The sequence below is a fragment of the Anguilla rostrata genome, chromosome 8 (assembly GCF_018555375.3).
Source record: "Anguilla rostrata isolate EN2019 chromosome 8, ASM1855537v3, whole genome shotgun sequence".
Classification (NCBI taxonomy): Eukaryota; Metazoa; Chordata; class Actinopteri; order Anguilliformes; family Anguillidae; genus Anguilla; species Anguilla rostrata.
In genome coordinates, this window is record NC_057940.1 from 21,504,303 (window position 1) to 21,531,513 (window position 27,211).

Below are 27,211 nucleotides of genomic sequence, written 5' to 3' on the forward strand. Positions count from 1 at the left end.
TTTACTTACCTTTATCTTCAGGCCAAGCGAGCAAAAACTGACCTTTGTATTTTCCCCCCCAAGATAATTTCATCAAAAAAAGCATTCTCTCAATGAACACTTCTATATGTCACTCCCATACTTCGAAACTGCGCAAGGAGCCCTTGCTGGAACAAAGTAAGGGTTTCTGTGCCGCAATTTCATGCATTCATATTTCTCATAGTTAATTAAACCATGTAGGCTTTGCAGGCACCGTTGCTTTTACAAAAAAAGGGCTAATGAGATATTTTGATTCTGTTTTCCCGGAATGTAATTTTGTGAGAAACAGCGATGAATAACCCTGTTGCTATTTCACGAACACCTGCGCGGCTCGGCAGGTGGTGGAGCCCCGCGGTTTTGGGGCCGCCCGAGGGCCGCCTGTGATCTTGTTTGCTTTCGCGGCGCGGAACCGCCGCTCGCCACGCCCGCCGATGCGACTCTCACAACATTCCTCTAACGATGCCCCGCTGCCACCCGCACGCCTCCATCCCCCCGCATCAGCCAGCTGGCTCCGCCCTCTGGCACGAGGGGCACGGGAAGTGAGGCTTGGCATTCATGCATTCCCGTTTCCCAGAAATCCCCACTGCCCTCCTGTTTTTTCCAGGAGCTCCCAGAGTGCCTCTGCATTCACACTGAGAAATTCAGGAAGGTGAACAAATTAAAAAGAGCCATTGTTATGCAGTCATGAAATGATTCTGTAAATCCTTTGTGCCAGAAATGTAATTTGTGAGGTGAGCAGAATGAATCCCTAAAGAAATCATGGCAATTTTTCTGTGTTTTGATTTTTTGATTAGTTTTTAAAAAAAAATTTTTTACCAGAAGGCAGGGATATGCTACCAATAGGCTACAGTCCCAGGAGCTAGGTATTGTTGTAGAAAACATTATTGAAACACCAAAACAAAGTTAAAAATAAAAGAAAAAAGTGTAAACAACGCTGCATACAGTTTAGCTTCATAAACAGAAAAAAAAAAATCTGCTCGTAGTACAAGAAGTAAAGACTAAAAGATCAGAAGCATAGGGCGAGATTTGGGATGGACGTTAACTCCTATTTAACCCAATCGCTATTTGTGCCTTTTGAGCCCCTGTAGTGCCACTCCCCCAAGTAAGGAGCACTTTGGCCGAAGCGTGTTCACTCCCCCGACTCACTTGACTGTTTGTTTCACTTCTACAGACCTCACATTGTACATGATTTAAAGAAAGACCTCTCAATCACTGACAGCTGATACAGTAGCAGCCTGTGGATGAAAAGTTCATGCTTGACAGGAAAAAATGTAGTAACCTGGCAAACTTACAGCCAGCCCGCCACTGGAGGGATGAGGCCAAATGTGTCTGCAGTGGGATCTGAGAAATAGCTGGTCAATACCTTAGCACTGGGTTTATCCTGTTACCATCGGGCCCAGCCTACATTAAAGGTGAGCTCCTGTCTTAGTTAGTAGATATATATATATATGGATTTGACTAAAACTAGTCTTGTGTGTCACAATATAAACGGCAAGAGAACATAAGAAAGCGGATACAAATAAAACCTGTAGGGACAAGAGGAGCCTGCCAAGCCTGCCACCAGGGGGCAGCAGACACGTGCACTACTCCAAACTGAGGCACGAGGATGTCAGCGTGGCGGCATCTCTCCTCCCTCTCTCCTCTCCTACAAACAACCGGCAGGTGGTAGATCCGCTTTTGGGCTTTTGTCGCGGGAACAGCATCCGCGAACCGCGACGCGCAAACGTGCCTCCCACGCGGCGCTTCGAGGGAAGGAGCGCGGAGGCAGACGGGCTCTTCCGCTCCGAGTGCCGGCGCGGGGCGAGGTTAGCGGTCGCGGCGCACGGGGAGGGGGAGAGGCACAATGCGGCATTGTCTCAGAGCCGAGACAAGGTCGCTGCAACACGAGACAACCGCAAACGGAGACGGAGGGGGGGAGGAAGGGAGGGAGGGGAGGGGAGCGCTGCTGTTAGATTATATGGGCTAAACACCATTCTGCCAGCGGCGCGCTGCTAAAAGCCTGCGGAACCCACAAATTAAGCAGATTAAAGCAGGTAGCACTCTGTTTATGCGCCATGACCAGACTCAGAGGCGTTCGCATTCGGAGCCCATTATGCGCGAGCAGGTCTGCAGAGACGTGTGTGGAGAGGGGTTTGTGAGATCAGCGTCTAACAACCCTCGTCTCTCCACGTAAACAGAAACAGCGCAGAAGGGGGAGGGGGGGGCTCGCTGCTCGCAGGTATTTTTGGGAGGCAGACGGCTTTGAAGTGGGCCCGGAACACTCAACCTGGCAACTGCTCCTTCTCCTGACTGAGGATCCCACCCTTATCCACGGCTGAAGGAGATGATATCGGCCACTCTGCCAGCCGAAGGCTTTTGTTCCTCTCTGAGCGGATTCGACAGGACAGTAGGACGGTAGGCGGTGAGAAGATTCCAAAATAACACTCCTTCGCCTTAAAACGTGCCGTGCTTATCCTCGCTCCTCGCAATTCCTGGATTTCACGGATTCAAGTGGACCGCCGCTTCGCACGTCCCCATCGTGCGACATCAACACGGTGACAAACAGCCGCGTGCTAACCGGTATCCGCGCCGACTGACGGCGTGGGGGTGGGGACTCCACCGCCACGGCACGCTACCGCCAGAAAGAGCCTTCCGGCCCTCCCGGGCTTCGCTCGGGGGCAATCAGAAACGCAATTAGCCTCCCGCCTCCCCGACAGACCGGGCAGGGCCGCGGTGACGGGCAGCGGCAGGGGCGTCTCCGCAAGATCCTGGCCGCCGCCGATCGCCCGCACAACGCGCAGGGAGCCGCGCCGCGCGAGGCTCTCATTACCGACGGAACCCTCCGACGTCCCGCGCGTATTTTTAGGGTTCGTCAGGATCCCGCCCGCTGGCCGGCCCAATGAATTACTCCCGGGTCCCGTCACAAGACTGGCCCGAAACTGTCACTCACTGTCAGAGCCCCTGGTGCAGACTCGCTGCACCCACACGGCAACCCGCCTCATTAAAACGACCTGTTGCCTGCCAATTTCTGCATTCCGTTCTCCTCATTGAAATGGTGGAAGTAAGGCCGCTGAGCCAAAATCAATTTTTAAAAACCTCATTATAAAGCCCCCCAATCCCTTCGCTGAGAGCCTGCCTTTTTCCCCAGCACTGTAAAAGAAAACATCACAGTTTGGAAAGGTAAAATCAGGATCGACATGTGTGTGGGAAAAATACTCACCACTTTGAGCTCCGGCACCGACCGGCTCAGCGTCCACTCCTGACTGTTGACGAAGGAGTCTGAAAGAGACAGGAAATTACGTTTAAGGGGATCAGGTGGGATGGGCGCATTTCTCATTTTCACCCACAGTGCCCACTGGAAACACAGGGACAGCAGCTGGGTAGGGATGATGGGGTGATCTGGGTGAAAGTGATGTTCGGGGAGAAGATGTTTTTGTTTGGAAGGAAGAAGCAAGGCGCGGTGGCTTTCAGAACTAAATGCTTAATGGCATACATCTCAAACACCCTCAAGGGGGGAGTTGTCGGAACACACCTCACTACCAAGGCCAGATAAGCCTTTTTTTTTTTGGAAAAGGTCAATGAGTAAAAGCGAATTTGAGAAGTCGTGCTAGCATCCCGCCGCTTCCTGAGATGTTATGAATGCGTCACTGCCTCCAGCTGCCAGGTGAGCAGCAGGCTGGCGACAGGAAGCAATCGTGCGCCAACAGCCAGCATGCTCGTCGTCAGCTCGCTAACCCTGAGTAACCAGAGACGAGGCCATCATGGCAGACCGGACCTGGGTCAACACCACCGTCTCCATTGCTATCTCAGTCAAACCCGGGAGGGGGGCGAAAGGGGCTGTCCGGGATGCATGCGATCCAGTCAGACGCCATCCTAGCCTATTGCGTTTCCTTAGAGCCTAGCAGTGTCTCAAAGTTATGACACATTATACAGTACAATTCCACCATTGTACATGGAACCTTCACATAAGACAAATTGTTACCTGTCTGAAAACAGACACTGGGGCCCCATGCCCTTCTTCATAGCATTACATTTAAGCCCTGATCCTATGATCCTACTACATACTATATATATATATATATATATATATATATATATATATATATATATATATATATATATATATATAATATATATATTATAATTTTATATTATATATATATATATATAGTGCTGTCGGTTATCAATGGATAAATTTATTCATCACAGATCATTAATCTCACAAGTTCGATAGATAATTATGATTAATCACATATTTAATTGCCCTTTTGAATGACCATTAAAATACCATGTAATGTGACACAAACCATGATGATTCAGATCTTTTTTTAATGACTCCCTTCCCCACCTTTCAGTGTTTTGCAGTGCAGTCACAACACCGACAGCTGCCTCAAAATTAAATTTTAAATTAAAATGGCAGATTTTAATTAAATGAGTCTGCTCTTCTTTCACTTTAAATTGACACTTATTATTCTTGAAGTAAAGAACTGTGATGAACAGAATGAACAAAATGGTCTGCTGTATCAGAGTACTGCACAAAATGCGTAGATGGTGCACAATGAAAGTAATATTTAAGAGGAATTATTGAATAAAATCTCTTATTCAGTGAACCGAGGCACTGCATTGGCCCAATCACTTCAAAAACCAGAGCCACAATGTGAGGTCACTACATGTATGGTCACTGCCTCCTTTCTTTTCTTTAAGCCAGTTGCTGAGGCAAATTAGTCTGTTAATACTATAAGTGGACCATGCAGCTCTCTTCTTTAGTAAAATATGGTCTTTCATAAGGCACTCCTGTTGCAGGTATTGCCAAATATTTCTGTGCAAGATCTGCCAAAACCTTCATAGGCACCAGTGTGTTTTGATCACCACTGCAATGATCTGAAGTGAACGCAACAACAATCGCATGCTTAACTTTAGATGCTTCCTCATTTTCATAGGTATCACGTATGTATGTGAAACAACTACTAGCTAGCTCACAAGTGCACACCACCCATGTGTAAAACACAGGGCAAAGTCAGATGTCTAGTTAGCCATTTTCAAAGAGGCAACCAAGGAAAAGACGCTGGAAAATAATTTCTCAGAAATAGTCAAACTATGCCCATTAATATGCCCATGGGTTAACGTAATTATATATACTGTATGTCAATATTTGAAAGCAGCAATACTCATTATATTAACCCATATATATCAAGTGTGGAAATATATTAATAATAATTTAATAATATTATTTCACAATATTTCCAGAATATTTCATTTCCATAAATTATTGGAGCCACAGAACATGCTAAATGCTAAACATTTCATAATGTCTGTAGACGTCCACAAGCATAGATGTCACTTTCATATACAGGCCAGCCAAAATATCATCCAAACTGCATGATTTAATGACCATGTAAAAATGCAGGTCTGTTTGAATGAACCTGAACTGCTGTAACCACAGAGGACCATGAAGACATTAGCTGACTCACATTAGGTGATATAAACTAATACAATTCCTTTGTTGCAGAAAGCAAAGTTGCTGATCGGTCAGTTCAGCAGCTGGGAGCAAATGGCAGCTAGACCTATTGCAGGGTTCATGAAGCCTATGAAGCCTCACTCTGTCATCCAAGGTCTTTATACGGGGACCCCCAGAGTGGCACTACATTCAGGACCCGCAGCTTTAGGGGAAATATGCTGGTGCATTTGTGTCAACAGCAGCTGCTAAGGCGTCATCACAGAGCTTCAGCCTTGTGCTGGCGTCTAATCCACCGGAGATACTGCCTTCATGCAGACACCTTGTCTCTACCGCAAACAATGCAGTCAGGCATGGGAGGGTGGCCACTCTGAAATGGATGACTAACACAAGATCTTACAGCAGTGAAAATCACACCCATGTAAATTTCCAGAAGCCCTGAACTTCATAAGAGCAATCAGTCATTTTGAGGGTAAAGGACCAAATCTGTTACTAGCATTTAAATGAGGAAAATCCGGCAACAGCAACCTGATACCCATGACTTTCGCAAAAAAACAAAAACAACACAAACAAAACACGATGCTTAGAATATCTTATCATGCAATTGGCATGTGTCACTGTTTCACCCACACAGGTCATGTGTTCAGTCAGCCAATGGAACGCTAATGCCTCCGTGTTGGGCCCTCCTTCTCTCTGCCTGAATTACCTGCTCCTCACACCTCACAACATGCCCAGGCAAGAACAGGAACACTCGCAATTGCTCAACTTACATTAAAATGTATGTGTGTGTGTGTGTGTGGAGGGGTGGTAAGAAAGAGACTGTGAACGTGCATGGGTTTGAGTTTGTGTGTGTGTGTGTGTTTATGTGTGGGTGGGTAAGACAAAGACTGTGGATGTGGATGTGTTTGTGTGTGTGTGTGTGTGAGTGTGTGTCAGTGAGACAGAGAGAGACTGTGAATGTGCATGTCTTTGAATTTGTGTGTGTGTGTTTTTGTGTGTGGGTGGGTAAGACAGAGACTGTGGATGTGGATGTGTTTGTGTGTGTGTGTGTGTGTGAGTGTGTGTCAGAGAGACTGTGAATGCGCATGTCTTTGAATTTGTGTGTGTGTGTTTTCGTGTGTGGGTGGGTAAGACAGAGACTGTGGATGTGGATGCGTTTGTGTGTGTGTGTGTGTGTGTGTGTGTGTGTGTGAGAGAGTGTCTATGAGTGAGACAGAGAGAGAGCAAGAGAGAGATGTAGTTGCATGCATTTGTATGTGTTTCTGTGTGTACGAAGGTGAATAAGAGATACACTGAATGAGTGAGTGAATATCTGAGGAGAGACTGAATGTGTGTAAGTTAAAACACGGGATTAAATGATACTCCCAAAAAATCCAGATCAGTCTCCCAGTATTGCTTACTTGTAATAGAAATTCCACAATATTCATGCCATTTATACAAACCAAGCTCCATATCAGATTTATTATCATGCAGCAAATACGCAACTGCAATCTGACTGATGATCCAATATGCATTTGGCAGGTCTTCGTATTCAAAAACTAAAAAATGTATCAAGACTCATACTTTAACATAAAATCCACAGAACAGATCTAATGTTTCATTTTAAAAAAACAACAAAAAAAACACTGGACTTCTGGCTTTCAACAAGTCTTTTCAAATGCATAGCAGATGTGGCCTGCTTATTATCATTGACAGAATTAATATCTGCATTCAGCAGGCGTCCTTTCATCCAAAATGGAAGGCAAAGCCAATGAACAGTAAATTAAATCAACTGTATCACAGGTCGTGAGTAACTAATAGGTCATTTCCCTAAATTGGTGTAGAAACAAACATAAACGTTATTTCAGGCAATTTCAGCACAATAATACAGGGGCTACAGGTAGGTGGTCTAGGAACCTTTTCATCATACAGCTATTGCCATTTTGTTTGGTTTCTTGTCAGCTTGTGGGTGAGAGAACATTGTTCAAAGGAGTTCTCACTCAGGGCTTTTTGACTTGAAGCAAGGAAAACAGGAACCAACATGAAGGTCTAATACCTGCAATTACTGCTAGTTAATTTCCCCGCCATTACTGCCTGGCTGTTTGTCTGGGAGAGAAGCCATCACACATCCGCAGCATCAAATGCTTCTAAACCAATTTAAAGAAAACTCGCTATATACCACCTTTACCGTCCGAGAAAAAAATTGCCAGGCACACTGAAGTTAGTAGTTTGAAGTTCAAAAACTTCAGAGAACGTTGATAACTTCACCCTTTCTATGACGTGGGTGCAGCAAATGCAATTCAAGTTGCAGGGACCAAGCAACTTACATTTGCAGGGTCTAGGAACAGTAGCTTATCCATTATCATGCCGATCACTCAACAGTCCAGAATCTCAAATCCCTACACTTCTGTACCACGAACAGAAAACGCTGCGTGATCAAACTTTTAATGAGGACTTTGCATTAATGAGCCGAGAAGCTGTGGAGGAAAACTGAGTGTTTATTATGTCTATAAAATTGTAAAAACCTAAGAGATATTTAATACACAATAGTCCTACTTGAGTTCTGCACAGTTACATAAAAAATGCAACATTGGAGCATCAATAATAACAATTTGTTAATGTCAGTCCAAATGAATAAATTCAATTATTTTCTTTCTTTAAGAATAATCACTTGTTCAGAACAATATGAGCTCCAAGTGTTTCTTACTTTGATAGAACTTAATGAGAGCCAATCAGGAAGCAGCTTTAATTGTAAGATAGTCTTGGAAATCTGTGGTGATTGGTTTATGCACACGGGCCGGGGAGAGGTTAAATTTTAGTGAGTCGCCTTGGTGTTCTGAGCCACAGCACACGCACATAAATTACACAGAACAACACAACCTCTTGAACTAATAAAAAATCCCAGACCACAGCACAGACAGAAAAGATGAAATCAGAGTCCTTAAATGCACTCAAGCTAAAGTGCGACCATTTAAAAACTTAGAGGGGGCACAATAAATGAACATCCAGTTTCTTCCTGTTCCATACTGAGGAACAACAGTATCCACTGTCCTCAAAACTCCACAAGGACATAAACAAGAGGAAGACCCCAAAATAGCCATCTTCAGAAAGAGGGTGTCCCATGTCCTCAGAGAGTTAGTCCCTTGTGAAGAGAGATTGTGGAAAAAGCTAAAACAGACAACTGAAAAGAACCATTGAGCGCTGCCAGATGCCTTCCGAGACGATTGGACAGTGCACCCCAGCACACCCACTGGCAGTGGTGTCCGGTGGATTCCACCGAGATTACAGGAGCCGGAGAGTCACCGAGGAGGAATGCCCATGGGTCTCTACTGGCGATGCCACATGACTTCAAACCAAAAGCCGGTCACCACACACCCATAACCGCACACTACAATGCCACTCGAGCGCTTGTGGTTGAGTGTCCCAATGGTTCAGATACTGTGTAGGTTTTCTGCGCTATTTGATAGATGGTCTTAGAGCTATATCACAAGGGTCTATAACCCACCACTCTTAAGGAGGCCCAAATGCTTCATCACTACTAAAACACTTTGGCAAGTTGAAGCTGGAGAATATCTTAAACAGAGTCCTGTTTGGTTTAAGTTATGATGCAGATATATCCTAGAGTCTATTGACAAAATTACAGGGGGCCAGCGTGCCGGTTTCTGCCTTGCAGTTTCCTGGTATTCATTTCTGTCTGAGCTCCCACTGCCTTTGCAGTCAAATGGTCCTAGCTGAGATGCAGGTGCTCTGTACCATATGAAGGCAAGCGGACCTTTGCCCTTCAAACATTAGCGGTAATTGGCAGTCTTTTCACCGAAACAAACTCAAAGAGTTCTGAGCTAAATTTGAAGAAAGTAAACTTCTGTACAGTTTGTAAGTTCTCCACACTCGGAAAGAAAAGTAAAATCACCACAGCGATAACCGGCAACCCCTGGAAGAAGAAAAAATCTAAACAAATCTGACAGGAGCAGGGCGATTCTCTGCTGCAGCTTCGGGGTTAGCATACACAGGCGCCTTTGTTTTGTTGGAGGAAAAATATGTTGCTGGATGATTGTCTTCCTTTCCGGTCCACTGCTCATTTCTATTCCTATAAAAATCACTGCAGACCTACTTCAGGCCAAGGGAGCAGCTGCAGTTCTCCTCATTAGCGTTTCGCAAATTATACATTTAAGTACTTGCTGACCAAAAACCGATTGTGCATGTTTGTGATGAGGCCGATGGAATGTGCGCTTATACAAATGTCGTCAAAAGCACATAAGCTTACAGTTACTTCACAGGGATATGAGGGATCTGTGCTTTCAGGTTATGGTCCAAAAGATGCAGCCAGACACACCAATACCCACTCTTACAAAACTTTTGAAATGACTACATTCACAGTACTGTACCGTGTAAAAAGTGTTCATGTCATCAAAAGCCTAAATGGTTTAAAGTACACCGTGATCGATTTTAATCTGTTGTGCTGTAGGCTGTGCTCGGAATTTATCCTGCCTGAAAATGACTTTGGTCATCAGTGTGAAATTTCGGTACATCACTTCAAATACAGGGGCAGCCAAAAATATTCTGCAATATGTTCTACATGAAAAATACCAATTCTTGCATTTTACAGAAGGATTCTTAAGGATTCTATAATAGCCAACATGTTATTGTAGATGCAAAAATAAATGAATATATATATATATATATATATATATATATATATATGTATATATATTTATGAGACCGGACATATGAGACTGCAACAAAGTACAAACAACACAAAAAGCACTCTTCATACTACACGTCTGTTTGTTCCTCTTCTTCACAATGGCCAAAGGATAGAATCAGTTTCTTTTGACCCTTCTTTATGTGCATGGTGGCTGTAACAGTTGCCATTACATTAAACCTGTACTTAAACCTTAAATGCTATTTTTGTGTGTCCAGTTGAGTACCTATATTTAGCAGCCAGCTGAAGGCCTTCTTTGACAGAATAAAGCTAGAAAGCTCTGGAAAGCTGTTTCAGCTTAAGTTCACTGTGCATTACAATAAAATGGCAGGAATCTTCAGGAAGGAGTGCTGTTGGAATGTTTGTCAGGTGTTAATACAACCAAGCCGTAGTGATTATCCTCTGGGTCATTCAAGGATAACATGCAGAAGGCATATGGTGACATTGGACCGGCTTCTCTTTTAATTGGAAACTTTTTGAGTTTGGTTCCAATTTGCTGCAGGCATTTGTGTGACAAAACAATGGACTGAAGACAAGATTCATGAACCACTTCTATATATTGTATCTTGTAGAGCTGCAATGCATTTCCTTCAAACGCATTATCTAAGTTTGTTTAAATTTTTGCATCTGGGGTTTTGTAGATGTTGTCACATGACCCACCTTAGGAACGAGGCAAAATTTGTATACACTCACAGTGAAGTCCCTCTGTGACTATCATTTATCAAACTGTATCTACACCACCCTTCTTTACTCTGCTCTCTGACTAATTGGACGCTTACATAGGCCACTGACATAATCATCCTCGGCTATCTCCACATCCCTAACTGCTCCAAAGACGATACAAAGAGCTGTCGGCCCTCCGGAGTGCCTTATCGCGATCAGTCTAGGATACGCACGGTAGGTCCTCTCTTATCTGTGAGCAGCCACCGTTAATACCACTCCGTGGAGACCGCAGTAGGAGTGGGCACTCGTTCGTGTGGGCTAACCAACATCAAAGGGAGACCCTGTTACTCCATCATATCAGAGGAAGCCGCCCGCGTAAAAAATTCTGACGCGTGGGTGCTACGCAATGCAGTGCGTTTTCTGTGAAAAGTGCGTCTATCGAGTGATTAACAAGCTTATCGATTCCCTCTGTGCTCTGGCAACAGATTCCCTCCTTTTCTATTGAAACAGCTCATAAATAAGGAAACAGCGCTCGAGGCGGTTCTCTTACGCAGTTCTTAGTTTGCTGCCGCTGAAACAGGTCAGGGGGTTATTGAGCGTGGCTCGCATGGATTTCTGATATCTGTATGAGAAGATAGTCATCACATATTTAATCTAAGGGATGGGGCCCTGGGGAAGGCTGGGTAAACAGCCTGTGATGAAACCTTCAGTGTTAGAGCAGAGGCGTCACGGGTGCCCCCTCCCCTCTGCCGAGCTTCAACAAGCCCTGTGACACCTAAACATGGACCAGAGGTCAAACGGCTGACGGACCCTTGCATTGTTCTACAAGAAAGATACAAGCGGGAAAGGAGGGATGTCTACTGCTTTCATCTACCCTCTTCCCTGAGGAAGTTCGGCAAGTTGAAACTGGGGAACATCTTAAGTAGAGTTGCCTGGCTTAAGGCAGATATATCCTACAGCCTCTTGACAAAATTACAGGGGGCCGGTGCTCTGGTTTCCATCGTTCGGTTTTCTGGCTTCCATTTCTGGTTGGTGTCAGTTTCCAGTCCCTTTTAAAATGCTGCTACTGGGGGAGGTGACAAACCCAGCATTATCTCATAAAGGGTGTCAGCAAACAGCCTCTTTTAGAATTTGATGCAAAGCGGTCTACTTGCGCACGTGAATAAACTGAAGGAATTGTTGAATGCCGGACACTTGGCCTGCCCGTGTCAAAGGAGAGCAGGCCTCCTCCTCTCCACGGCCCCTTGCCTGGCTAGCACGCAGTTTACACAAGAACAGGCCAACAGAGTCAGCCTTGCGTTCAGCAGAATAAGCAGAGGAGTAATGAGAAGAGGAGTAATGAGGAATTAGAAGGTTGCCATGACACCAAAAGGAAATACTAATGCAGGGGTTGCCATCGCAAAACCCCCCTAAAGTGTCCCATCTGTGACTAATGATTTCCAGGTGGCTAGCTGCTGATACCTTTATTCAAACAAAGGCTACAATGCAAGCCTATTAATACACTGTCTAAATCTGACATGCAGCTATTTAGCACAATATTTAATTAGTTAGTTTAATTAGTAGTTAGAATTATCACAATATCACCATGGATGAATTAACATGCACAAGATCTCTTAATATCTGAGAGTATACAATGAAAAATGACAACAAATGCAATACATTTTTCAATAATATTAGGAATAATATTTATTTTCCCCTTCACCACCCCCCCCCCCCCCCCATCCACCCAGGACTTCTCCATGGAAATCAGTACAAGAACAAAAGACTTGTCCCTTGAGCTGAAATAGCATGGCCATTATCAATGAATTTGATGTAATGAGAGTTAAAAAGGCAGCCCCGGCCATCATAAAATAATTATTTAACCCATAAAATAAGGGGTTTGTTGTTGTACCTGCTAACACAACGAACAAAGCAGGATGAACAGAATATTACTTGTAACTTGGGCAGTCTGATTTTCACTGGTGTGTGCAAACCCACCGTGATTGATAACTAACGTGATTACTGGGCATTGCACAAACACGCAAATAAAATCCGAGCAGCTTTCATTTTCCAAACGGCTGATCACTTGGAGGCGATGGGAAGAGACAGCGAGGCAGAAATGATCAGTGACGCTCTTCCACTTTCTGGACAACCTGCCGTTTTTCACTCTCAAGATGCTGTTCATTGTAAGTTCATTAAGGACTTCTTAAGCTTCGACACAAAGGTATTTATATAAAGATGACTTGCTTGATTGCTTAATTTTGCTTTTATTGCAGGAAGTGCATCACTGTGGAAGTGTGCGTATTGTTTGTTGTATCATGTAAACACATTTAGTAATGTAAGCTGGAGGATGTGATTAAAACGGAAAGAAAAACAATATCTAAGGAGAAAAATTTAACTAGAACTGAAAATGGGAATTTATGTTTTAAGAACTGAAGAGTAGTTTCCCTTTGTGGAAAAAAAAACAATAACCATGGTCCACATGACATTTCAAAGCCACCGGTCCTTCAGGAGTTAACATCTGACAGCCGCTTTCAGGTGTCCTCAAGCCAAGTGCAAAGAAACCAGACATACATAATCTCAGAGAAGGAGAGAAAAAATCCAGAACTCAAAGTATTCATTATAAACTACCCCCGAAGCTCCAAAATTCCTAATCCTCATGATCCTCGGCCTTTTTGCTGAGAAAGAAGAATCACTGGCAACCAGAGTAGCTGTGAGAGCTAATAGCAGTGTTTTCAACTGAAAATGGCTTCCTTGGCCTCTCCTGTAGGTTTCCCGACTGGCCCATTATGCCTGTTGGCTTGTGTGCGTTTCAGTTATCGGGTCAACTCCGAACAAAACAGTTATTACATTTGGTTCACAAATAGAATTGACTAGGAAGTCAGACAGTTAAAGGGAAAGCTAAGTTATTTGATTGAGACCAGAGTATGTAGTTGCAGCTATTAGTTTGGAGTATACTGTGCATTAGCAAGAAATAACTTGGATACAAACATCCGACACAGCAAAATATATGCATTCATTTACGACAAATGAGATTTTAAGGACCACTCAGCACTTTAAAACAGTGAGTTTTGGCTTGTGAACAAGACGCTTCAGCTTAAAGCCCAAGAGAAAGCAGAGTGTTTGAGGTAACAGGCGGCACGAGCATCGTGATCCAAATAAGTGTATAATCGCATAAGAACACAACTGAAAATGGAGTCTGTGGTGTGGGCCAGAGTGTCAGCATGCTCCTGAGGAGCAGAGGAATGTTTGCAAACTGTCGGCTCAAAGTCCCCCGGCTGCTGATGGCTTCTTCCAGGTGACGCTCGATGCCCCACTCTCTGCACACCTCCCCATCCCCCCTTTCCCAAGAGAGCCGCGCGATTCTAGGATGTGCTGCGACAGGCACGCGGTCCAACGAATGTGAGTCCTGACCCGTGCCGTAGACCCAGAAGGGGCTGCAAAGGGATAACCCCGATTTGGCAGGTGCTTAATCATTAAAATATGCTAATACTTAAGTACTGGTTCACACATGGGGCAGCCAGCCTAAATAGGAGTTAAAGCACTACGTTCTACACCTCAACTTCATGGGTTCAAAAGCTAATAAGCACAAATAGATTATGAGACACTGCTCAAAGCAATGTTTGTCTCTCAAGACAACACCATGCTTTCCCAGGAGTGAGCTTCAGACATAATAAAAATAAAGAGCACAAACAAAGCCAAAGGCTTGCGGCTGGGTTTTCAGGCCTAATGAAGCTAGTCTCTTTCCCTCCACGGCAGCAGAGGCAGCAACAAGCAGCCGTGAATTATGGATCAAGGGCCGCTCTGTTCGGCTGTCACAGCCAGTCAAAGCCTCAGAGATGAGTCAAGTTCACAGAGGCTTGCGCTTTTCCACCCTGGCTGCTAGATCGCAAGAGAGAGGACGAGCGTCAGCTTTTCTCCTTCGGTGAGCTGGCAGATTTACTAATATGCAGGTTGAATTAATGAGCGGATGATAGCGAACCAGGCAATAGGCTATATTCAAAAAATGTAATAATGATTTTACCCTCTATAGGAATTATAGCAAAAGCTAGAATCTTCACGCAATAACAAAATATTATTTGCCAATGAGTCAGAAAACTTATATCATTCTATTTTATTTTTAATCAATTCCAATTCCATTTTGTCATTCCATTAATGACAAAATGGCCAACAATTTTCTTTTTATTTTTACTTTAAACTACTCAAACATTAAGCCACTGTGAGAAGTGAAGGGCTCACAATTAGAGTCTCTCTCCAGAAACACATGAACTGCCACCTATTCCATATCCCACTGCTTAAGGCCTTTTCACATCCCTCCACTTCAGGCTAAATGAACCTGGAAAACCTGGAGTTCTTCACTTCCTGTGTGCTCAATCAGGCTTCAGCAGCTTCTTTTCAGAATAGCTGGACTGTGGCAAGGTGTTTCCTGAACACGAACCCCGGCACAGATACCTCCTGACATCAGCATTGCTTTGAACTCAAGTGACCCTTGGCACAAGGATCACTGTGAGGGTTCTCTACGTGACAAGCCTACAGGTAACTGCTTGTGCATTCATCAGATGCACAATAAAAAAGGAAAACAGGAAGAGCTTTTGGAAGACCTTCTACCTAAAACTTTTTTTTGGGGGGGGTGTGCTTATTCATATTCAAATGCCCAAGCCTGGACAAACACTGATAGAGGACTCCTGGGGTCGCCTATGCACCCCCTCTTTCTTGTTGAAAGACGGCCGGCGGGATCGTCTTTCAGTCACACTCTTGCCCCAATGAGCCGCTTCAATCGCAGCCAGGGAGAGCTATGGAATACTTAATAGGCCGCAGTCACGGCATGAATATAAAATCACCGGATTCGTCCACGGTTTTACAACTGCTATTAAACTCCCATTGATTCTCAATCAAGGTTGAATGTTTTTTATCATCGGTAGCACGGCTTAGATATTTAAAAAAATCACAAGTTCATTAACAGAACCGAGTGGTGATTGGTCTCTGCCAATGTTACCCACAATGTCAATCCCCAACAGATACAGATATACAAAAGGAATGGCTTACTTGCTAATTTAGAACCTCAGCAGCTTTTATTTTAGTTCTGAAAATACCATGCATTTATACTTTAAATGAGCAGAACTATTTCTCCAGAGCGCGGGTGTGACAGATGGAGCAAGCAGAGTCTCACGGTTGCAGTTTTAATAATACATGTCACAGGAGAAAGCACACTGGAGCCGAGATTTGTATCTCCAGACACTCAATAAAAATAAATAAGGAGACATATTCAATTATTTACAGTGCCGACATCCAGACAGGGAGAGAAACGGAGAATCCAATTTTCCTTTTATTTTCCCACAGTAGGTGCCATTAAATTACTGCTGCAGGCTAGTTGCTTTCTCAATGCGTTTTTGGGCACTACGTCAAACCCATCTCCAAGGCACACTTCATCAGCAAAAAACAAGAATACACATTAAACTACGTGGGCTGTTTGGAATAATGTAAGGCACAAGTAAAGGAGCTTTCATGCAGAAAAACCGGGAGCACAATACTGTTCTAGGCATCCGCTTGCTACCTTAATGACTATTAGCCTTCAGTGGGTAATGTATGTGTGTTTTCTACAAAGGGTTCTTTTGTTGTAAGATATACAGGGGCTTCTGCAGTTCTAACCACAAATAGGTTTTCTGAACAGCACCAGTTTGACTGAGCTACAGGATCTCCTTTACCCTGCCGTTTAAGCAGATGCAACGGTATGCCCTCATTCCATTGTGCACATCTGAGCATCTAATGAACAGAAGCAGTCTCAGTGTCTTCAATCCCAGCGACTTCAAGAGAATCAGCCCAAGTTTATTCATGGATACGTGGTAAAAATCCAGCCCAGAAAATCTCTGTACGCTGCTGAACCTTTTGCTGTACAATTTGTGCAGCAGTTAAAGGGCTTTTGGGACTATGTACTTGAGATCTGTACAGTATGATATTTTCCCCCAGTGTCTCTAATATTGAGACCTTGGTTGGGTGAGCAAACACAGGGCCTTGCATGTGGTTTGCCATTTACACTTTCTGAAAATATCTTTTATGGCACCGAAGAAAAGTGGTTTCAAAAGCCGCGTTTCCACCAAAATTACCCGGAACTTTCAGTCCCAGGAACTACGTTACCAGGAACTAAAAGGTTCCTTCAGCCAATGGTTGTCTGCGTTTCCACCGGGGTCTAAAGTACCGCGAAGATTAGGCAAATTAGCCCACTGACGTTGTCGTCGGTCCATCTGTCATATGATTTCTTCTGTAACCCCATATTACCACCGAAGTAGCCTACATTATTTTCTAATAACCGGGACAGCCCGGAGGGGTTTATTCCACTTATATACAACGGGTTACCAACAATGACTATATATGGTTACTTTTGTATTTATTGATTTTCATATATCCTCTCAAACACATTCATTAACAGCAGAAAACATGCACACGTTGTAAACAATTTGCTGTTTTATTACTTTCTCGTCGTCAATTCCATATAGGCTAATCGCAAAATGACAAGAATAGAACGAAAACTCGGACTTGCGTGAAAATGTAAATTAGTAGTGGTACAGCCACCGTTTGCTTTCCTTCGAAGTTACTGCTAGCCGAGCAGCGAAGTGTGCCCTCCAGATGCGAACCGTGCACCATAAATGAGTCCATAGTCTTCCTGGTCTTTTCGTGGAATTGAAAAATGGCAGTAAAATTGAGTAAAATTACGGCAGTCTGAAAAAGCTAAAGGGAAGATTACTAGAATTAACCTGTTATTTACCCGGATAAAAAGTGCGGAAGGTGATTTCCAGTTTGCTTGCTGTATCACCAATGTTAATTATGCAGAACTACCGCATACCTCACATAACTGTATCAAACGTTTTGAGTCAATTACAACGGGCTAACAAAGAAAATCCGGAAGAAAATATTCAGCAACCGAATTAATCCGTTTGAATGTTTTGGTAGCCTACGTAATATGCTGTCCCAGCACGAATGCTTAGCATTTTATAAAACGAATACTAAAGAAAGAAAAGAACAGAAGAGCACACGTTATAATTCCAAGACGTTGACAGGCTATAACCAAAAGTAGGCTACTGCGCCGCATAACATACAAGTTTGATTTGTTATTATGAAAATAAATTGGTTTGCCGCTGCATATTTTCAAACATGGCGGGTAATGGCGGAAAATAAATACAACACAAATGCTACGAGTACTCGACCAATCAGAAATGTTCAGCGCTGCAAGCTCCACCCAAAAGGTTCCTGTACTTTCGGAAAGTACTACCCCCCGAGCAGGAACGTTTTGGGGGGTAAAACAAAGCCCCCAGAACTAAATTTAGACCCTAGTTCCTGCGGTGGAAACGCACTGAGTTCCTCAAAAGGTTCCTAGTTCCGGGGTATAGTTCCTGCGGTGGAAACGCGGCTAAAGTCAGAATGGAATAACCTGAAATCAGTGGTAAAGAATATCATTTTCACACATTATTTAGTTTATTGATATCATAGCCAAATCATACAGCCTATAGAAATTGTGAGTGATTACATTTTTCACAAGTTCATACCAGTCCTAGAAATCTACCAAGGGGAGTTAGTGTAGAATTGAAATGATCAGTATATTTAACATACAAGATTAACCATGGTGACCTACAGAACATTTTAAAATACAGTGTGCACTTGGTCTGATGCACTGCTTGTGCAGTAAATTAATGTTTGTAATCATTTTGTTTGAAAGATGGCATCTTTCAAGTTCCCACTAATTGCTAATGCTAAATTAACCTATTTGGTGAAACACAGGCCTGAGTGTGTCTAAAGACCGGTGCAGAGTCCCTCTCATCCAGTGAGAGGTGCGCAGTGACATCATGAAGGCGTTACCTGCAATGAAGGCCAAGGGCGTGGCTGCACCGAGGGAGTGTCCACGCCTACAGATACCACAGCTTAGGTGTGTCTCATTAATCCAGTAAATGAAAAAAAAAAAAAAAACATCCACACAAACAAATCTGGAACAGTGAATCACACCACCCCAATGCACTGCTGCTCAAGCTATATTAATGTGCAAATGTCAAGGATGTGGATGCGTCTGTACAAACAGAAAATCCATGACCCGTTTTTCTTTAGCTTGCTGGTGTTCACATTGAGAAAGAAAAAACAAAAGAGGGCGATTGATTGGTTCAAGTCAGCCTGTCATTCCCACTGGACTGCCTAAAGGGGTGATTACCACAAAGGACAAGAGCATGGGTTCCAGGGAGTCAGAATGCACATATGGCTTTACAACCAGTGCAGGAATGAGTTGGCTTCCTGGTGTTACCAATCGGACGAGTTCCCCAGGATTTAGGACTGATCACGTGCTCGAGATCAGACTTTAAGGGCGCACAACAATCTGAAGGCCACAGAAAGAATGAAATTCAAGCAAAATTAAGCAAAAAGAGATGACAATTACAGAGAACCACAGAGACCTAAAAGAGGACTAAAAACTTCTGACACAGTAACTCTGGACGGTCCAAGGGCAAGAGGGTGCGGCCGGGCTGGCTTCCTTACTGAAACTTGGGCATAGTGTCAGTAAAATGGAAAAAAAAAACCCAAGACCTTTAGCAAAAACTGTTTGGCGCCAAGTTAGCATTGGCTTTCATACTACAAAAACAAAAAAACAAACAAAAAAACTCCAGAAGTTGAGGATTTTCAAACACAGAATTCTCTTCTACCCTCATCGACCCTTCCCCCCTCCCCTCAAGTCCCCAACCTGCACACCTGATGTGAAACCATTGTTTGGTGCCTGATGAGGGCGGGGGTGGGGGGTGTGGGACAGGGGGCCTCGGGGATAGGGGTCTGTGGCTCCAACACCTCAACGCCTGCTGTGTTTATAGCAGCAGCGGAGAGAAACGGGCGGGGAACCATTCAGGCGCAGGGCAACTCATTACAGCCCAGCTGTCAAACACTCAGGCAGGTAGCGGCAGGTGAGGGGGCCCGCCTCCGGCATGGAACGCCTCCCTTTAGTCAGAGAGCCCTCCAGTTAGCTCGCCACACCCACATTCCTCACTGCCTGAGTCCTGCTTGCTCTGCCATTCTCACAAAGAGAGGAATATTAAAAAGACACCTACAGCTGCAATGGGAGTCTCCACTCTTAATAACACTACGCAGTCACTAAGTAACGACTAGCTCTGTGAGCTCTGACACACCCATTATTCATAGTAGGAGAGAAAAATTAAAACAGGCGTCCACTTGAAGTACGGCTGGCAACACAAGAAAAACAGCTTATCATGGTTACTGATTAAAAATCAGCTTGCACAGGGTGACTTATGTAATCCTACACATACGTGAAGGAATGCCTTATTGACAATGTCCAGGAATGTGCTGGTGTAAAGGGTAATTGTTTTTTTTTTCACTTATTTGCTGGAAAAATGTCAACTTTAACTTGACCTTTGACAACATTCATTTAGCGTTGCCACAAACACAACACCTTAATAAAGAGGGATTTCAAAATCAAAGGCATGCTGGTCTTCAGCCAAACAAATCTCCAGCATGCAAATACTCCAACAGCTGCAAAAATCGTACGCGTTACAGGACAGCAATACACAGCATCCTCAGTAGACGCAATTACAGACCACGTTCTCAGCCATCACACAGCGGGTAAACCCTCTTAATTTAGTGTCAGTGTCAAGCCCCTGCTCTGATAATGATGCTGTAGACCAGCTTTAATTGCTGCGATTAGGCAGCAAGCTTGAGCAGGCAACGCCACCGAAAGCGCTTGGTGGTGGGGTGACGGTGCTTGAGCAAGCTTGCGGCCCCAACCAACGTCAGCTGGCGAAAGCCGGCCCGCTCCGCTCGGCCTTGCAGCCCGCAGTGTTACAAAACCGTGGTGTAACAACCGTGGCCAAGGCCGTTGAACCCAGAATAAGAAACTCAAACAGAAACATCAAAGGGTTGCCTCAGCCGTCGAGGGTGAGGAGCTGGTCTGGAATAACAGTGCTGTTTAGGCTTCTCCCAGAGGGAAAGGCAAAAAGCCATCTGAAGTGAAATACTAAGCTGTATTAAGGTAAGCCCATTAAAGTGCTAGCCCGTACATGTAGAAGACGCCATCGAAAGTTGGCAGCTGAGACACAACACATGTCTACAACAGCCTCTTATGACCTGATTTTTTTGCGTTTACACAAGTTCCACTCTATAGGTACTGAATAATGCCGACAACGGCTAACTTTCTGACTGCACAACTCACAATTACCACACCACGTATCTGTAAATGGTAAATGGTAAATGGACTGCATTTATATAGCGCTTTTATCCAAAGCGCTTTACAATCGATGCCTCGTATCTGCCTTTAAACTGACTCTTTGGCTTCTAACTGTTGAAATATCTATCTGAACAATGCTGTGAATTACCAACGCGGCATTCGGGATGAGGCTACAGAGCTGCGACGCCATGTTTCTCCAGGGCGATAACATGCAGCCCACACGTGCGCTGTAGAGCTGTGCCTCCCCACTGCGCAGGAGAGCTGAAACTGCGCTGGGGCAAGCACAAGGAGGAATAATGCCACCCTCATCAGAGACACGGGAATGTGGGAACCTCTCCAAAGCCTTTTTATTGTGGGGGGAGGGGGGGGGCTTCAAAGGGTGCCGGTTTTAAAGGCCAAGAAGCAGCCACTCAGCCCACAGGTCCCCGTCACCCCCCCACTCCCCCAAGAACCTGCTGCCACGCCATCTTTTGGAACTGACACGGCCAGACGTTCCAAGCAAGGCCTGTCCTTAAAATGGCATTCCACGTGTGCAAAAGCGAAAAGAAGAGGAAGGGTCCTCTGTTTCTCCTCTCCCTGCGACGACCGAACACCCCGTGCAGTCAGGTGCCCGCCCCAACCCGCCCCACCCCCAAGCCCGTCCACATTAACCGCTCTCCTCCCCCACGCCTCGCAAACTCGCAACCAGATAAATCTGGAAAGCGGGTTTCACCCCTCAAAAAAGCACACATCGTGGGAAAGCCAATCAACAAAGTGCAAACATTTAGTGCTAATTCCATATTGAGCTGCTGGTAATGGAAACCTCTGATGGAGGCGTATACCCAGTCCTAAAATGTGGTTTTGATTAATTTGCACCATTTCAACTCCAACACTCTCCCTTAGCCCTGAGCACAGCAACTAGAATCCTCATGCTGTGGTAACATTCATCAGAGTGAAAAATGTCCCTTTATTTTCTTTGTTTGGAGGTTAAAGGAACTTTAGGCTAGAATATAAATAGAGTACAAAAATAAGCCCGATCTGAAAAAGAGCTTACCTTGACCTTTGCTGAATTTCATGCCGGCGACCGTCTCCATGGTAACGGACCGAGACTTTTTACGCTCAGCCAGGGGATGTTTGCCAAACTCCGAGGTCTCAGAGTGCAGCTCGCATTTGCTGCTTGGCGGCGGGTCCTTTTTCTTAAAACGACTGGTCAGCAGGCGCCACACGCTGTGCTCCTCCTGGCTGGGTCGGGACAGTTTGGCCGGGCAGTTAGGCACTTCCATCACCTTGACCTTCCCCCTGCTCTGATACTTGACGTACTGCACCCCTTTGTCGGCGTCCCGTTCCCGCGGCGGGGACAGGACTCTTCCCGTCAGGTAGGAGAAGGGCTGCGCGGAGTTCCCCGTGTCCTCCCCAATACTCTTGGTGCGGACCCTGTCTCGAACAGGCTCCTCGGCCTCCCCCCTATCCAAGCCCCTCCTGATCCGGAAACTCAGGCTCCTGCGCAGGGAGGCCAGGGTCCTTTTGGGGGCCTCGGGCTTGGGGGCCTCGAACTTGGGGGAGTCAGGCTTGACGGTGGGTTGGGGGACCGGTTCAGGGTCCCGGGAAGCCCTGCGGAAAAGCCGGCTGAAGAGCTTCCAGCTGGCCCCGTCACTGGAGGTGCGGCCAAAGCTGGCGCCGGGGCCATCGTGGAGCAGGTTGTCCCGGGACCCGCGCTTCTTCAGCTCCAGCACCGTCATACTGACAGGCCGCGGCTTGCCCCCGTGGGCTCGGGACCTGGGACGCACCTCCGGGGGGATCGGCCGGGGCGCCTCGAGCTTCGGGCCGTCACAGGCCCGCAGCTCTGCCCTCCTCCACTGCTGGAGGGCCTCCGCGGGTCCACGCTGGGTCGCAGGGGTGGGCAGCGGGGGGTTGAGGCTGGCCGGGACGCACACGCTCCTAGGCCTGTTAAATATCTCTTGGGCACTCTGCAAGGCCAGCTCTGGTTTAGCCGGGGAGCCGAACATGCTCACCACCCTCCTGCCGCCGGTGGGCCAGCCCTGCGGGGGCCGTCGCAGCACCACTTGGGGCACGGCGCTCTCGAACGGCGGGCCACCATCATCAGGCAGCGTGTCCTGCGTCTTCGTTTGGTGCTGCTGCAGCGGGACTGGAGCTGCCGCTGCTCTCGTCGTCTCTTCCCCGTTTGCCAGGGAATCTCCGGCGGGGCCTTCGGAGTGTCTCTCCACAAACCGGTCCATCCTCATTTTTTCCCGGTCCCTCCCCTCTCCGCCCCCACAGCTCGTAGGGGGCTGTCTGCTGAGCTCGGGAGAAGACCTCCCCCGCCCTGGGCTCTCTCGCTGCCGTGGATCCCGGGGGGACGCCCGGCCACGGGCCGCGGGGGCGGGCCACGTCCCCGCGCCCTGCTCCGCCTCGCCCAGGACAACGGACACGCGGTAGACCGTCCGACCCGGCTGCAGCCTCTCCGGTCCTGCAAGGCTCAACTCGGTGGGTCCGCCGCTCAGCACCAGCATGGCACGCCGCGCAGGCTAACACACATACGCGTGTGCCGATTCTGCCTGCCGCTGCACTCACAGTCCCCCCCTCCAAGACTGCCCTCCAAAACAAAGCATAATCCCTCACCTCCGAAATCCCATGACACCCAAATCTTCTAATGAGCCTGAGAATAAGCCTGAGAGCAACCTCGCCTCCCCCCACTCCGCACCTCCACCTCCCCTCAGCTCTTATTTACTGAGGCACTTACAAGGCGGTGGTTGGATTCCAGCCACAGCTCTTGGCAGCTTTGTTCTCAGAGTAGGTAACTTTTCCGAGTGACTTCTTCAAAGTAGCGCGACTTGCTCCGTTCAACCAAGGCAGCAAAAACGAACGAAAAGTTCAGCTTTCCAGAAGCTGCCACTTTTGCATTTACAAATGTGTAAAACCCAGCCTGGAGAGCTTGCGTCTTATTAAAAGAAGGAAAAAAAAAGAGTGATGAAGCTTTCCCCGTGTCTCGGCTTGTTGGGAGAGAGGCAGACTGCGCTCTGCCGTAGCCCGGAGCGACTCTGAGCCCTTTGAAACATCGAGTCCGCCGGTGGGCGCGCGAGAGAGAGCGTGTGCGGCTCCCCCGTCCCGGGACGAGATGGAAAACAAGGCACGGAGTGTCCTCGGTACAGAGCCCCAGAGTGGCCCGCTCCGGCGGGCTAATCGGCGTCCCCGCAGAGACGGCCGCGGCTGGAGAGAGAGTGCGTCCCGCCGGTGCAGACCGCAGCAGGATCCCAGGGAGAGTCCGCTATGAAAGAGCACTTTGTGTCCCAGGGGCCCTTTTTTCTCTCCCCTTTCTCTCGGTCTCGGTCTCGCTCTCTCTCTCTCTCTCACTCTCGCTCTATCTCTCTCAGCCAGCTACCGTTCTCTTCCAACCCAACTATCAGAAAACATGCTAACTAAAAGGGAATGCTTCCACATGCTACTACCCAAAGTAGAGACAGGAATATATTCTCAGGGAGCTCCTTTCTTCTCTGATCTCATCGAACCAGCATATCTCTCTCTCTCTTTCTCTCTCTCTCTCTTTCTCGCGCGCTCTCTCGCTCACTTTACAAACAATGATTTACTTCCAGATGAGAGGAAGGAATTATCTTTGGCTACAGGTGCTCCTTCACCAAGAATTCCTTTTAGCTCAAGTCCCCTCCTTCTCTGAAAGACACAGACACGCACACACGCACACACACACACACACACACACACACACAGCCACAATCACTCAGGACACCACACACAAGTTTCTTCTGCTTCTGTTCTAATTGTACCTCAAACCAGGTGAGTAAAAATGTAAATGAGGCAATAATTCCTTTAAGTCAATTAAAAGGAAATGTGTATGGTCTATATAAATTTTATCACAGTAATTATTGAGGAGATGAACAGAACTTACAGATGTTTCAGCTGCCTAGAAGGGTTAAATATTCATTCCTTAACTTTTTTTACGGTGACAAACACAGGAGCCATTGCTGAATGCACAAGCTATAGAAGTTATTTTTTAGACCTGCTTGATAAAATGTGAACCCTCTGAGAAAATTTTGCATTCCCACACAACTTCAAACCTCAAAGTCCCCAAAATGACAGGAGACCTGCCCCACCCCATTCAGTGGCTCAAGCCACGAGCCTGCGGTTCGGCTCACAGAAAACAAAGCTCCACCCTCTGGTTTCGACTTGGCGCGCGCCGCCCCCAAACGTCGCGGCTGAAGGCCCCGCCCCTTCCCCCACTGCTCTTAAGCGACGGCCGGGAATCGATGCTAGCTGGCTGAACTCGATGGGTTCCGGCTTGTCCAATGCAGCTTCGCTGAAGCAGCGCAGCAAGCCAAAGTCAATACCGCCAACAGAGGCCAGGCGAACCCACTGCTGCAGCTGCTTTAGACGCACAGGCTGTTTGTATAGTACACAAATGTCCACCTATAAAAAAAGACTCCCAAACACTCCAGAAAGCAATCTGATATGGACTCTATGCTACATACAACCCTAAAACTTTCAGGAGAAAAATGACAACAAATGACAAAGACGTTCTGAGCAGACGTCATGGAATCTGCTTGATCCGTCTGCTTTGAAAAACCTGACAGGCAAGGCTTTCACACAGACCGTATTAATCCCCAGAACTCATTCTCCATGAGGATTACAAAGAGGCCAATGAAAGAATAAAAAAGATAAATCAAGGAGTACAGAATGGTTATTTTAAAAAAGAATCCACTTTGAATACATATTTAATAACCCCTGACAGATAAAACCAGGATGAGTGAAGGCCTGTCACTGAGATTATTGTTCATTTCAATAAAAAAAGGTGACGGAATTAGAGGGGCCAAGGAAATGGTTAATTTGTTCCTAAAGTAACTTCGGCAACCCTAAATCGACTAAGTGACTATGTGCATTGACTATTAGCAGGAACTTGAGATTCATTTAGGGGCACTCCAGGCTTTTGTTTTCAGCGTGCAGAGTATTAACAAAAGCGTTAAACGCAGACGACGGCAGACTGCTAATGAGTGAAAATGAGGCATTAGCGGAAAAGACTGCAGGAGTGATCTGTGAGCTAGAAACCAAGAGAAGAAAGATCACGACAGCCTCTGCTTCCAGCCTCAGAGGCAACGGCAACCTGATTGCTCTGCTCAACAAGGCAAGATGATCCGATACAGTCACATGACCATAGTTTGCAATTAGAGCACCACACTACAGACGTGTGCGTGCCTTTAAATCTGTGGTGGGTCTCTACCATACCATTAAGTGTGGAGCTTCACCTGACACACCCAGCTTGAAAAATAAATAAATAAAACTGCATATAAAATCTTGATAAAAGTAATGATCTAATTATACAAAGACCTAAAAGCAGAAAAAGCCGCTCTTACCCCAGGCATAGCCACGACTTGCATAATGAGCAGGCTCATTGCCTGTTCTGCTCCTGATACGGTAACTCTACAGAGCCCAGTCCGGGGACCGAATTCCCCTGTCCCTCCCTGCTAAATTTTTTTTGCCACAGATTGCAGCAGGACGGAGCGCTGTTTCCGGTTGCCACGGTGACGCAAAGATTGCAAACTCATCCGCCCACAGCGTTAGCAAGATGCGGCGGTGGCTTATCGGCAGCAAAGCCACTGCGCTAGGCAGTGCTCTCCCAGTCTTCCTTCACAGAGGAATCAGCTGCCTGCACATTCCAAGCAGGTGCACTGATGAAAGAAACTCACGGTTTATCCCTTCAGCTCGCAAGGAGACTTCTGCAGCTACACTCGTAGGCACTGCAGAACCCAGATATGGCCAGACTTCTGCACAGATCCGGATCTAGTAATGCAGCGTTCAGACAGCTTTGCCATCCAAATAAGTGGTCTTCTAGAACCTTCTGCAGGATTACAGCACAGCAAATTAGGGTCAGACCTAATCTCCTGTCTCTGTCTCTGTGCACAAACTAAGCCTGACTGCATAAGCATTAATGTGGGGAGCAGTGCGGCCTAGTGGCCACAGCAAAGATCAGGGAGTTGAGTTCTCACAGGCCAGAAAAACTGGCAATCCCACGTGGGTAAAGAGAACACAACAAACAAACAAAAAAAATATATGTGGATATATATATGGAATATACGGATATTCTTCTCTACATTAGGGCAAGTAGAGAAGAATATCCATGAAAGCAGAAGGCAAGTAAAATAAGGGATAGAAAAAAAATTAGATCTGGAAATGTGTATTTTTAAACTACAAATAAATATAAAAGTATGCTACTTTCATTCATTAGTTTACTGTGTAAATACTGTGG

The 27,211-nt window shown here is 46.0% G+C and overlaps 1 protein-coding gene across 4 annotated transcripts in view; it reads right to left on the reverse strand.

Moving 5' to 3' along the window:
- The window catches only part of agap3 (ArfGAP with GTPase domain, ankyrin repeat and PH domain 3), a 244,476-nt gene that overhangs the window by 96,377 nt on the left and 120,888 nt on the right, over positions 1-27,211 (reverse strand). For 2 of the 4 annotated variants that reach the window (XM_064347035.1, XM_064347033.1), the window contains exon 2: positions 3,218-3,276. In XM_064347035.1, the coding sequence (XP_064203105.1) occupies positions 3,218-3,276 (59 nt within the window). Of the gene's footprint in view, positions 1-3,217; positions 3,277-22,012; positions 24,973-27,211 lie in introns of those variants that run through there. The other 2 variants (XM_064347032.1, XM_064347031.1) reach the window with 2 other exon arrangements.